Consider the following 14212-nt stretch of genomic DNA (forward strand, 5'->3'; position numbering starts at 1 on the left):
AGCATCCATCACAGTGACCTAACTCCAGTGACCTGCAGGGTGGGGGTGCCCTGCCCTCTGCTAGGCTTTGCCCAGGGCATCTCATCCACTAGCCACAGGAAAACTTCCAGGGTGATTTTCCCATCCAGCTGATGAGCAAACATGGCCCCATGCAACCCCCTTGTACCATCTTGAACATCAGAACTGACAGGTCATTCCAGTGCACTCATAGTATGAAGTTAAAAAAGCAAGTCCAATACACACTCCCTCTACTATAAAAATGGCTTAATTCGAGGGAAGATGGAACTTCTTCATGCTATTTTCCCACCATAACTAGGCTTTTTTTTTCCTTTTACAGAATGATCTCCAGGCTCTCATTACTGCTGGTCTAAAACATTTATTCCTGCCCACTCAAATCTGCCAAAAGAGAAATGAATCATATGTCAATAAAACTTGGGGTCCTGAACATGTGCTTCAGAATTCGTTTCAGCGGCGAAATATGCGAATGTGAGCCCAGCTCAGCAAGGCCTGCCAACTTCATTCATGGCAATTAAGCAAAGCCACACACATTTCAGGGGATATTTAAGGAGTGCAGAGTGTTCCTATAGGGACTGGACTCAAGAGCCTTTCCATGAGCAGCTACTGCATTTTAGAAAAGCAATAATTACCCTGCAAGAGAAAGCCTCCCAGAACTACCAAGGATAAGGATTTGGCAATACCTGCACTGACATTTTCCACAAGAAGTCCTTCTGCTCAGCTGCTGGCTCTGATGATGCAGCAGGCAGCAGCTCCCTGTGCCTCCACTTTGGGCTCAATCCCCTATTGTATTTGGGTTGCCCCCAGAGAAAGGGAGGAATGATGAATCTGACCCCATGTTCTCAGAAGGCTAATTTATTATTTTATGATACTATATTATATTAAAGGATACTAAACTATACTATACTAAGGAATGCAGGAAGGATACTTACAGAATGCTAAAAAGACAAAGAAAACTCGTGACTCTTTCCAGAGTCCCAACACAGCTTGGCCTTGATTGGCCAAAGAGTGAAAACAGCTCACAGCAGAATGCAATGGGGTTTACCTGTGGGTAAACAATCTCCAAACACATTCCACATGAGCACAACACAGGAGAAGCAAATGAGATAAGAATTGTTTTCCTTTTCTCTCAGGCTTCTCAGCTTCCCAGAAGAAAAATCCTGGGTGAAGGGATTTTTTAGAAAATGTGAATGCCACAATCCCCCTGAACACCGAACGTGGACCCCAGCTCAGAAAGTGTTTCTGTGCAGGCACAACCTCCTGCCCGAGGCTTGGCACCCAGCAGTTTGTAGCTCTGGCTCCTCAGGCTGAGGGCACAGCCTACTGCTCAGCTGTTCTCAGGTTCTCTGGGCACCCACTGCTGCCAGGGAGCAGGACAGTGCTGCTCAGCACCTCCTCACAGCAAGGAAATGCTCTGCTTGTCACTCACAGCAGCTCCATGAGCTGGTGATGGAGATATTCCTCCAACAGTGAGGAGCTGTACATCCCATCCACAGGCCTGAGGAGCTGACCTTGGTCCAGCTCCCAGAGGAGCCAAGAGTTGTTGGCTGTAGAAGCTGGACCATACCCACCTGGGAGAAGCTCACTGTCCCTGCTGACACTGCATGCACCAAAAGATTCCTGGCTTTCCCCAGCTTTTGCAGCTCACAGGTGCTGGCACAGCCCTGTAGGAAGGCAGGTTCCAGCTCTGGGATGAGGGAGCTCAGTGTGATGGTGGGACAAAGACCTGGCACGACTTTATCAGCACACTCTGTGTCAATGGCTTCCAGGTGGAGACAGCGAGTGCAAAGCAGATGTTCATCTTAGCTGGTGTCATTTGGCCACTTTCTCTGCTCTTTCACAGTGCCTGCCACCCTCCCACTCCCACCAGTATGAAGAGAAAACTTCTCCACAGCTCCTACCATCTGGATTCACTTTCCTCCATCTCTCTCCAGCTCGTCATGTTTCTGCCTATAAATTCTATTTAAAAAAAAAACACCAAAATTCACATATTTTGTGTCTTTCATCTTCACAGATCTTGTCTATGACTGTCTGTGTTTCTCTCCCTCCTGTTACTCCTTTTCCAAGCACCTGTTCAGCCTGTTCTCCTGTGGCTGTGGGGGTGCTGCCAGCTGCTGCTCCGTGTCACAGCCCCAGACTGGCCAGTTTTCCCAGCAGAAGATAGAACTGCACCACGGTGGTTTGTGGTGCTCTCCAGGATCCAAGGATGCCTTCTGCCAAATAAAATGCGACTGCACGTAGATATTTATTTCTGTCCCTGTCTATCAGCATCTCTCAACACAAAGCACACTTCAGCAGGCTCAGGTTCAATCCAACAAGAAACTGATAAGGGCTGTCTGTCCCTCAGCTAATCAAGCAAAAAAGTGAGAAGTATAAAAAAAAATTGTCAACATGTCAAATCTATCATTCCACAGGCAGAAGGTTCCAAGTAGTATTAAAAAAACCCTCAGAAATTTCTAGCACAAACATCACTGTTCCTGAAAGACATTAAAATGTATTTTTTCAAAGCAATAAGCTTTATTGTTTTACTGCTTCCAGGATTTATCTTAACCCCTTGATCAATTAATTTAATCACCACTAGGATGAAACATGCCTTACTCAAGGAACTTTAAAAATTTTATCATTGAGAAAATATGGGAAGATGATGCCAAACATCATCCCTGGATGTCCTGTACAAACACTGTTGATCCCTTTACAGTTGCAGTCTGCCAGCTGAGGTAAAATCAGCAAAAAGGTATGAAGGCCACTTTACTGATCAAAGTGTGGAGGAATTTTTGCCTAAGTTCTTCCATATGACAGCAAGGGGATAAATGCAAAAGGCTTTTAAGCCTGTGCATTCAAATGGAGTTTTGTCTTTCTCCTTCCTTTTATAAATATCAGAAATGCCAACTTCTGCATAAATAATTTATCTTGAATGCTGGTGAAGCAGACAGCACTGCTGAAAACAGCAGCAGCTTTCAATGAAACTTTGGAGAGGGGGGGAGGAAGAGCTGGCTCTGAGCTTGGCACATGAAGGCAGAGATGATCTTTTCTAATCAAGGTCTGTATTAGCTGTGGAATGAGTCCATGTTACTCATAAAGAGATGCAAAATACAGAGAAGTATTTGTCATGCAAAAGTAGGGAGCAGGGGGAGAAGCAAAACTGCATGGTGGGAATCACAGGAGGGTAATGGGATGCAAGGACATGTCCTACATAAGCACACATTCATGACTTTGACTTGTGCCACAACTTCTGAAACTTTCCTTTCTTGCCTGAGCATTGTTGAAGCTAATCCCACCACACTCCTGTTTCAGGAAATCCCCCCAGTTACCTGGGCCCTGATCCTCCTCCCCTTTGTAGAGTGCAGCAGGGCTGAGCAAGAGAGGAAAGTGCTCCCAGCCCCTCTGCACACACAGAGGGGGCTGAGCCAGCCCCAGCTAGCTTCACTTCCAAACACTGCTGGGGTATTCCCTTTCCACAAGTGTCTGATCAGAAAATTCCACTCCAAATCAGACTCTTGAACCCACAATGTAAAACAGCAGTGAGGCCAATGATTTACTGCTCATTTCATCCAGTGTCTCTGGCTATGGCATTCTTCCATGAGAACCTAAAAATCAAAGAAAAAGTGAACCATCCAACAGGGTTTAATTCAGCAAGGACTCCTTGGAAATTGCAATTTGTGAGCTGGGAAGGAACTGGGAGAGGCAAGCTTGTTACACCAATCTTGTGTGACACTCCTGTCCTTAGTAAAGCACTTGAGATGCTGTTCACACTATGTTCTTCTCTTGGTTTTTCACAGGGTTCCCTGCCTCTAGCTATGTGGGTGATACCACTAGTGGCAAATTTGGTAGGTAACCACCATTCCTGGCTGCAAAGCTCAGATCTTTCCACTGAACAGCCCCGTCCTGAGAACACAGGTGAAAGCACACAGACCCTCTGATCTCTTCCCACCCCACTGAATGGCTGAAATGCCCAAAATGCATGCAACACCCCACTTGCATCAGACAAATGTTTATGGCAGATTTAGTTCCTCCAGGGATCTGATGAAAACAAATCTACCCCTCCTTTGCAGATTGTTGCTTATGCATTATGCCACAGGGTCTGGGTAGATTTCATCTTCTACATGTTTTATTGAAGCAAATCATTACTTAAGTGGCACCAGCAGCTCCCCTCATGTCCTCAGAGCACAGGAATGACCTGGTGGGACAGTGTCACAGCATTCCTGAGAAGGGATGCAGGTCACTGCAGTGACAAGACACGCCTGCCCAAAGGTGCAGATGTCCAGAGCAGTCTTGAGTTGGTCTCTTTTAAGCTGACATAGGATCTTTGCTCATGACTAAAAAAGACAGCTCCTCTACCTCACACTGTTAGTTATAAAACCAGTCACAGGCCCACATAATCCCAACCCAGCAGATGCTGTGTTAACAGGATGACAATTACTAATTAGAAGCAGCATCACTTGCCAACAGGCAAAGGAACCACACACACACACAAAAAGCCCCCAAACAGCAAGAAGAACTGTGGCAATAATCTGATAAATTCTGTTACCTGAGAACTAGGCACAAGGGCTTTCCACCAGTGTCCACCTTTCACAAGGTCGACATCGCTCAAGGGCATTGACACTTTGCCAATAACACAATGGCGTGAGAATTTGTCAAAATCCACTACAGTTAAAAGCAGAGTTCTTCTCTGGGCTTCTAAAAAGGGGATTTCAAATGTGTACCTCTCCTCAAACACCGGGTTCTGCGTTTTGCGCTTCACTCCGGTCTGCTTGGAGTTCTTCTGGTCAGGAAGGAGGCAGATCTTCACATAGGGGTTGGAGTGAGCCATGTCTTGCCTTGAACCATCATAAGAAATTGGAGGAGGCAGATCTTTAGCCTCAATGACTCTCACTATTAGGTAATTATGCAGCAGATCATACTGTGTGCTAAAATGCAGCATGCCCAGCTGGTACTTGGACAAGATCTCCTCATCTGTCAAGGAGTCCATGTCATCACTGTTTGAGTCAAGAGAGTACAGCCTTGGTTCAAACTTTCTAAAATAGTCATCTGGGGTGTAGGTTTTTCGCAGGATAGTTGGCTGAACTATTTCTTTCTTAGCTCCAATTATTCCAAACTCGATGGGTTTGATGTCAATTAGTGGAGAGCTTGGCCTCCTCGACTCCAGACCTGAACGAGAGAAACACACAAATGTGACTGTCAGAAAGTGCACTAAAGCAATTACAGGTGCTCAGCAGCCTTGGGTGCTCCTATTCTGTGTCTGGGCAGTGCCAGCCCAGGCTCCACAGTGGGGTTTTCTCCCTTGCCCTGCCCACAATTAACAGCACCCCCAGCCAGGCTGAAGCACAAGCTGGCCTGCACTCCTCCCTCCCTGCCCATCTGCACGTGCAATTCCCACGCTCGTGCTTCAGCGAGCAAAACAGGGCTGGCCCCTTCCCCTGCACTCCTGCAAAACAGAAAGAGATTTTAACCAATGGGCCCTCAACTTGACTTGGTTCCCTGTCCAAGAGACGAGAGAGCAAGCAGTGCAGTCTGGTTTTCTGCCCCACAAGAACTGCATTGGTGGTGGAAGGTGGCCCTTACTTGAGATGCGCCGCGTGAGGCTGTAAGTGGACCGAGACGTATCTGAGGACGAGCGCCTTCTGTCAGGGGAAACATCCTGGAGAGTGGGAGGCAGCTCGCTGATTGCATTATCAGAGTCTCCATCTTTGTCCTCATTTTGGCTGCTTATCCTGTTATAATGAGAGACCTTTGGATGATTCAAGCCAGTACAGGGAGAATATACAGGATAACAAGGTGTTCTGGCATTCTGGGCTAGCCCTGGGTGCTCGTCCCTCGATGCTCTGGGGTATCTCCTGATCAGTCTGGCAAGCAAAAGGCTGAGAACTGACTTCAGACCTATGTAAAAAACACATTCTTGACCTTTCTGCCTGTCTTTCAAACAGTTTTATCAGTATTTCATTATGACACAGGCCACTAAGGCACATACAACTCAGATGTCGATCAGAAATATTATGTTGTCATCTTATTACAAAAGTTCCATAGTTTCTTGGTGATTTCTCGTGGGCAGCTCCTCACAGCACTGACTCCTTCCTCACAGCACAGCCAACAAACTGCAGCTCTCCCCTCACCCAGCTGACCCACTCTTTTATAGCACTCATCCTCATTGGACACAGTTGTGGCCTGTTAAGGGCAGGCCTGTTCCTACTCTTTGGTAGTTGGTTCAGCTGCAACTCCTCAGGGGTGAGATTACCTTCTGCACTCTCATCATTTTCTTACGTTCTATCCCCACACAATATTATACTTCTCTCTAAGGGAAAAATTCAAACCAAAACCCCACAAACCTCAAACAGCAGCTTCCTGCTGTAACTCACAGCTACACTTTGGAAGCATAGACTTCACTAGGAAAGAACCAGCACAGAAAATCACCATGCTCAGATATCCCAAACCTACCACACACCTCCTGATAAAGCATTGCAGGTCTGCCAGCAACGTTTCAAAACTTGATCTTACAGACACAATTCATTATTTGATATTTATTGGCATGCCTTTTAAAATATTTAGCTGCTTTTTATCCACTTCTATAAACCAGATGTGGTTCTCAGCAGACAATAATTGACTGCCCAGGGATCTTGGTGGGAGCAGGGAAGTTGGCAGGATCTAAATGACAAAGCAAGTTTTGTAGCATCTTGGAGAAGACTCCAGAGAAGGCTGGCATCATAGAGAAGTCCACATATATACATTTAAACAAACTGAAAGGGGAGTTACATGTACAGACAAGTTGTTTTCATCTAAAACAACATTCTGGTTAAAAATCCCAACATGTCCCAGCAGCAGTGACTCCTGAAAGAAGTGAGGATCTCCCAACTTTGACTGAAAGCAGGGCAGGAGCAGACTGTAACAACTGCAGGAGGTAAAGTCTGCAGCTGTGTGCTCAGAGGGGAGTGCTGCTGATGGAAATGGAATCACACAATGGGTCCATGACGTGTGGTGCATCCTGCAAAACAGCCAGGCCACCAGACAGAAAATAGCAGCAGATCACAAGGAAAGCATCAGCACAAAATGAACAAAGCAAAGGGGAATTCTGTGTGAATTTTGCTTCCAATCCACCCTTCCTATGTGCACAACTCAGCTGGATATAAATGAAATATATTGAATCATTTTCATTAGTAACCAATGACTGGAGCAAAGCAATTGATATATTCTACTAAAAGCAGTAAACTTGCATAAAAGCCCAACAAGCATTAAGAAAACAAACCAATCCCCAAAACCAACTGTAAATTCTTATCCAAACCACAAAGTTCACAGCAGGATCCATGCAAATTTCACCAAGTCACACAACTCATCCACACTAAAAAAAAATCTCTGTTAACAATCAAAACCAAACCCTCTGCTAAAAGGGGTGTACAATATTTGCACAGCTCTGCAGCCCATTAAAGGCAGTCCAAACCATACAGTCTGATATATAATCAGTACCTGGAACACAAATAGCTTTTTCATGCCTAAATGCAGGTCCACACAATCACAGGTGGCATTTGGATATGCTTGTGTTTGAGCAGCAAATGCACAGAGCAAGGCAGGGTGAAAAGGGAATCAGGAAGAGAGGCATTAAGGATGTTCTACAATGGGTAAACGTAATAGTGAGTTAATAACATACAGATGACCTTTAGTAAGGAAATTGCTACTGAGCCACAATAATTTTTCCTCAAATAAACTTTGGCTCTGGTTAAAGCAGCTCTGTTTCTGTTTAATCTGAACCTTTGGAAAGAGGAGTTGTGTCCTGATTTCAATTCAGTTTCACAGTGCACACTGTTTATCTTTGGGGTTTGTGTAGAATATTCCATAACAAGCAGCTCAAACATCCACCCTCATTCCCAGGCCATTTCTGCAGGGACCAGGATGGAAGTGCTCCTCATGAAATAACAAAAGTTACCATGCACTCAGGTCACTGCAACTGGACTCATCACAGGAAGGTTTGGGGTTTTCTTTCCCTATTTGTTTTGGGTTTTCTTTCCCTATTTTTTGGCTGCCACTGCCAAAAAAATTCAGAAAGTGAGAAAAATCCATATTCTCCCAAGAGGAAGAGTTAAACTTGCAGCCTTATTGTCCACTCCTGAATTTCCAGGACAATGAGATTTCTCAGAACTGCCAAAGGGAAAACCTAGGGCCAAAATAGAAAGGATGGGTCATTAACCACAGGCATTTTTATGTTTGCCTATTCACCAAGGAGGACCATAAAAACAGTTTTCCCCTGGGGAGAGGGTAGGAAGGTGAGGAAGGCACCAAGTGCATTCTACATCACACCAGTGTCTCAGGCCCATGAAGAATAGGCAAGATGGAAAGACCTCAGCTGAAAACGTAGATCTATTTTTAAAACAGTTTCAGGCTGCAAGCAAGGAATACAATAAATTGATTTGTTCCCAAATTCAAAGCATGCATCCAAATGAAAAATAAGGTGACGTCAAACCTGTTTTTCATTGTAGGGGTTTCCACTATATACAAACTCTCCCTCTCAAAAAATAAGAGAGGAAATTAAAAAAAAAAGAATGAGGGGTTGAGCTGGTATACACAGATCTCTGAGCACTTAAAATCATTAAAAATCTTATTCTAAGAACAAGTCCAAATTCTTACTCTGAGTAACTACCTCATCTAACTCCAGAGATCATTCCCTACACCCAAAACCACATCTAGAGATATAAAAATATAAGATCAATACAGCAAAAACAGAATTCTGCTTTGGTTTCTGAATTCTGAGTCAACATGGGATCATTTCCACCTTAAACATGCACACAAAAAAGCTTGGGTCTCCTATTTGTCAGCAAACATAATATACCAAATCTGGCTCCTGCCTTTTACTTTCTTTTCCTCTTCATCTTCTAGACCCTTGTTCCTCTACAGGCTCATTTTCTCCCCCTCTCCTCTCAATCACATCTCCTTGGGGAAAAGTAGAGAACCTACCTCCTATCTCCCTTTGTCCTTCTCACTTAAATAGTTTTTGTGCTCCCTCACCATTTTCCAGCAAAACCACCCTGGAAGCACAGAGCATTTTCACATTGCCAGGCACCAGAGCATTTTCAAGCAAGCAAAGCCCCATCTCCAGCTGACAGATCACTGTGTGTCCCAGGCACCCTCAGAGATCACAGGTGAGCAGAGGTGTCACAGGAGCAGTGACTGCAGTGACCCTGGGCCATGGCAGCACCCAGGTCTCCTGGCACAGCAAAGCCACTTCTGTCCTGTGTCCTCCTCTTTGGTGCCTGCTGCCCCTGCCAGGCTTCACCTCTGGGAACTCACCTTCTCAGCACGGAGCAGAACAGGGAGACCCTACCTGCACCAAACCACCCAGAGCTGGATGGAAAGATGGAAAAATGGCCTGGGCTGGGGTCACAGGGACCCTTCCCTGGGCTGTGAGCGGAGCACAAAGGGCAACAGGGTTGAAGAACTGGGCTGTTTTTCACCAAAGAGTGTTGTCCTCTGCTCATGGCCATTCCATGAAGTTATTATAGGAGCTTTCAGATGGAGCAGGACCAGGGAGAAACAATACAGGCTGCAGAGAGCATTTTACCAGTCCAAAGGTCTCCATGTTCTCTGCCCATGGCAAAGTCCAACTCATCTGCAAAGCCACCACAGAGCTGAGATTTGAGATGGTAAGAACAGGGCTTCAGCACTCACAGCCCTTTAGCCAGACAGAAGAATCCAAGAGTCAAAAACTACACCCTGGAACAATCACTCCACACCCCAAAACACACAGGATGTCCCTTCCACTGCTCAGCACACCAGATAAGCTCTGAATCACCCTCTCACCAAAAGCCCAGCTACTTGTTCCCAAGATGTAATTGCTCCTGCACCAATCTTTCCACGTCCAATACTGCAGCCTCATCACTGTGCTCTCCTGTGCGTGATGCTTTCCTATTTAGCATTGATTTTGTTTCTATTCCCCATTAATTGCAGGTGAATCAGTTTCTGAGCATATATCAGACTCTTAAATATGCTGCTCCACATCTAAAAACCTCTCTAACACATCCTGAACAGCTCTATTTTTATTGCTTCAGTATTAATTACCATCCTGTTCTACCTGAATTCAAAAGAGTTCGTGGACAAGACTGTGATTTAAACACGAGAAAATTTATTTCATGCAGCACCAAGACATGACCCTTCCAGAGCTGACACAGAATAACAGCACAGACTCACAGGAGTAGATAAAACTACCTGAGTGCCTCAGTGCCCAGGTACCAAAGCCTGAGCATCACACGATGCACTGAGCAGGCCTCTCCTGTGCCACAAGCTCTGGACATGCTGAAGCAGTGTCCATCAAATGGTCTGCTCCACCAAGCCCAGCCCAGCTGGCAAGGCAGCCACTAAAACACCAGAGAGCTCTGCTCCCTTCCTGGCTCCACTGCTGCCTCCACAGGGTCACCTCTGTGCTGCAGATTCCTGACTGAGAGGGAGTAAAAGAGGGAAGACTTTGCTGACTTCCTTTGTAGTGGATTTGCAAACACACTAATCAAAGCTCCAGATAAGACCTGGTGCTGTGGTTCTTTAATGATTTGAGAAGAAATTCTGATGAGTACTATGGTGACTCAGGAGATCAAGTCCTGCTGAATGGAACTTTAAATGAATTTCCCCTTCAGAGCACATAGGAGCCATGCCTTTCATCTGCCTATATGATAACCACCTCCATGCTAGGATAAGAAAGTATTTCTAAACAACCTCATCAGCATTTCAGCCAAGTTGAAGTGCTCCAAAGGGTTGGTCCATTTGAAGAGGAAATAGGACTGAAGATGAAAGGCATCTTTAGAGAAGGGGGCACAGCTAAACCAGTTATCCTTGTTATGCCAGCTTACAAAACAGCTTCTGTTCTACCCACCAGAAACAGTTTTTACAAAGACTAACCTTGCTATCTGAGTTAACAGAGCTGCCCTTTTACACCATGCCAGGAGTAGCCTGCATTCCCACTCTCAGGAGGTTCCTGCTCTCTAAGTGGCATCCTCTGAACATCCCATTGCAATTCATATCAATACCCTCATCACAGCTGAGCAGTCCTGCTCCCTGGTTAAAGCTAGGAAATCATGCATCTAAACTTACAGCCAGGCTGGAGTCTGAGCAGGAAAAGGTCCCAGGATCTCAACTTCATCTTCATTTGTTTGGCAACAGCTGCAGTCAAAACACTTCTGACAGCAATTCCTGCAAGTCCAGCGGCACAGCAAGAGATCCGAGAGGCGAGCGAGCAGACCCTGCAGCCATGGCAAACCAAAGCACAAGATTACAGCCCATCAATAGCTATTGAGAAAAAACACTCAGCTGTATTTGTGTTTGTGTTTCTGCAACAGAACATTAAGAACTGTATTTATTTCATCTATACCAACAGACAAGTGCTATGCAGTTACCAGCCCAACCCCACTGATGCCATAACAAGGCAGGGAAATAAGCATTCTCTGCAGGTATTTTCCCCTCTAGTAGCAATGTATTATTGTGTAGGTTGGCAAGAGGGTGATTTACAAAGCACTATGGCACAGCAATATGCTGGAGTGGAAGCATGCATATTCCTCCACACACATCAACAACCTAATAGATCAGCAAACATACAACAGAAGGAATTAAAACCAGAAGGTAAGTAAGTGAAAGCTTCAATTTAATCCAGCAAGGATCTATTTAATTAACACAGCAATGTGAACACACTTCATCCCTGTAGATGTCCCAGTAATATTTGCACAATCCATACACATGGAGCATTACAGCCCAACAAATTCACCACTAAAATGGAATAGCCAGAGCACACTCTCCTCATGCTTCTGCTCTGCTACCATGATTAATTTAATGAAGAACTTTCAATGGCATTTTTTAGAAGAACAGTTGACCCACAAGAGTCTCTCATTTCTTAGGTTTCTGTGGTGGCACTGGCAGCACCACTTGTACCAGGGCTGTGTCAGCTCCCCAGGGGAGCAGCAGCACCCTGTGGCCCCATTTCCCTGCCATCCCCACAGCCTTCCCCCCACTTCAAAGCTCTGCTTGGAGAGGAGCAGAGAGCCAAATTTCAGCTCGTTTCCCACCCACACCAGCCCCAGTTCCTGCTGTTCATGAGAGGGCTCATAAGCAGCACAAGGGCTCTGTGGGCACTGTGGGAGACACACAAGGGCTGCAAGGGCACAGCACCTGCACCCAGGTCAGAGTGCTTTACAACTGTAGGTGACCTTGAGATGCTCCTGAGAAACTGCAGAAATAAAGTGTATGAGAGATTCTCCATAGTTATCTCCCCAAAATACTCCAGACATTTGCAGTATTCATAAGTGTGGACCACGTGGAGGGGTTTCCTCAGAGGAACCTGATCTGCAGAGAAGACTTCATAGGAACATGGCTTTTTGCTACAGTAAAACACACATTTTTTTCCATAAACAAAATCTGGGCACTGCAAACCAAAAAATTACCAGCCCAAAATGCAGTGCATTACTTATATCTAGGACATCAGTAAAGAGTCAGAAAACACGAGACAATCCCCTCAGGATGGAGCAAGGAGACAGAGCGGGGAGTGAATCATCAGATTAACTCACCTCATTTATTGGTTCCAACTGTCCTTTTAGACATCCAGGATGAGAAAAGGGGAACAAAATGAAAAAGATAAAAACAAGTTAGCAATGCTCAAACAACTTTACATTTTTCTGCCATGACATACCCCAGCCTGGGATGAGTTTGAATTTCTGGTAAGACGTAATTTCTGGTAACATCTACAAGTATCTTGTAGATGTTAGAGGAAGGAGAGGTCTGACTGGGCATCAGCTTCTGCCATTTCCAATCCTTCCCTACAAAGCTCCTTCTGCTCCTCACTTCCCTCAATCAAAACTCCCAAACCCCTTCTGAAGCATGAAAATCCTGGTCATTGCTTCTTGCTAATGGGTATCACATGCAGCCACTTATTTTGTTTCCTTTAGTAACCTGACTCTTAATTGCATCAACTACTTGCTGCTGACAGCAAACCATATCCAAATTTTTCAGCAGAAAAAAAGCCTTTTCTCCACATTCAGACCATATCAATAGAGTTCCAATGCCAACTCACTAAAGCAACATTTCTAGGAAGGGGTACAGACTGAATACTCTCCATTGCATGCACATCTCTGGGCACCTTCAGCCTCATCCTCAGATGTGACTTGAAGAACACAAACAACAGAAGTTAAAGGCTTGAGTCCCACACTCCCATTCAAAAATCTGCACTGCAGCCACCTCCCCCAAGCCATAGGGAAAATCTACACCAAAGGAAGAAGGCATCACAAACCAGTTTTTTATTCACTAAGCCACTCTTGGAACTTTATATACATATATCTTCCTTTGGAGACTCACTAGCATTTCTGATACCTGCTGAAATGTCTTATCTATTGCATTACCTTAATAATGTCTAAAAGTTTCCTATTTGCCCTGGCTGTCTTTGTATATGGGGAATCCCTAAAAAAACCTACCAAACTAATACAAAACCACAGAACAAAGCAATACCAAAAAAATTAAAAAAAAAAAAAAAAACACAAAAAAATCTATTCTACTCTTCCAAAGGTAGAAATTGGTTCCTAGCTTCATGCTCATGACATGACATGAGCAGCCTTTTCTGAAGAAGCTGGGATGGAGAAGTTGCCTTTAGTTCCAAGAACTCTTGCCATGGACCACGTTTTGTTGCAAGCCTTCCTTTTACACTTCTTGGAAGCCAGTGCTTGTCAAAAAAGCCAGCACTTGTTAGGAGCAGTTAAAAGACTAGAAGAGCTGTGGTGCAATGAGACAAGACAGTGATTACAGATATCCATGGGCCAACTGTTTAAGAAAATGCTAAATGGTTAAAAGGGCTTTATCATTCCTTATTAATGCAAAGTTGCAGCCAAAGCTCCAGTGGTTCAGCAGGGCTGCAAGGAGGATATTTAAATGGCTCTAAAACAAAGCGCCTGGATCGGTGCCACGCGATCGAACGCCGAGCACGTGTCACACAAAGAGAGGGATTCTCCAAATGGCTTTTCCACAGGGACACGGCAGGCTCAGAGCCCAGAGTCCTCCTGGCCAGCACGGGTCACAGCGGTGTGAAGCCAGCCCTGTGCGCCACCAGCCCCGAGGGCACACAGCCATCCCACAGGACTGGGACAGGGCGGGCCTGTGGCCACCCCAAACGGGAGGGCAGGGATGAGGACTGAGTGTGACAGTGCTGGAGAGGTAAACAAGTCAACAGCAGCTGAAATGCTGGGGCCCATGA

General features: G+C 45.3%; 1 protein-coding gene across 1 annotated transcript in view; it reads right to left on the bottom strand.

Annotated features, from left to right (window-relative positions):
* SYT17 (synaptotagmin 17) overlaps positions 1 to 14212 on the bottom strand; it is a 35171-nt gene that overhangs the window by 19259 nt on the left and 1700 nt on the right. Inside the window, exons 2-5 of the mRNA XM_059861936.1 lie at positions 12540 to 12557; positions 11077 to 11225; positions 5578 to 5726; positions 4544 to 5163 (exon numbers count right to left, since the gene is read on the bottom strand). Of these exons, the coding sequence (XP_059717919.1) occupies positions 4544 to 5163; positions 5578 to 5726; positions 11077 to 11225; positions 12540 to 12557 (936 nt within the window). The remainder of the gene's footprint in view (positions 1 to 4543; positions 5164 to 5577; positions 5727 to 11076; positions 11226 to 12539; positions 12558 to 14212) is intronic.

Source organism: Haemorhous mexicanus, chromosome 17 (genome assembly GCF_027477595.1).
Source record: "Haemorhous mexicanus isolate bHaeMex1 chromosome 17, bHaeMex1.pri, whole genome shotgun sequence".
NCBI classification, from domain to species: Eukaryota; Metazoa; Chordata; class Aves; order Passeriformes; family Fringillidae; genus Haemorhous; species Haemorhous mexicanus.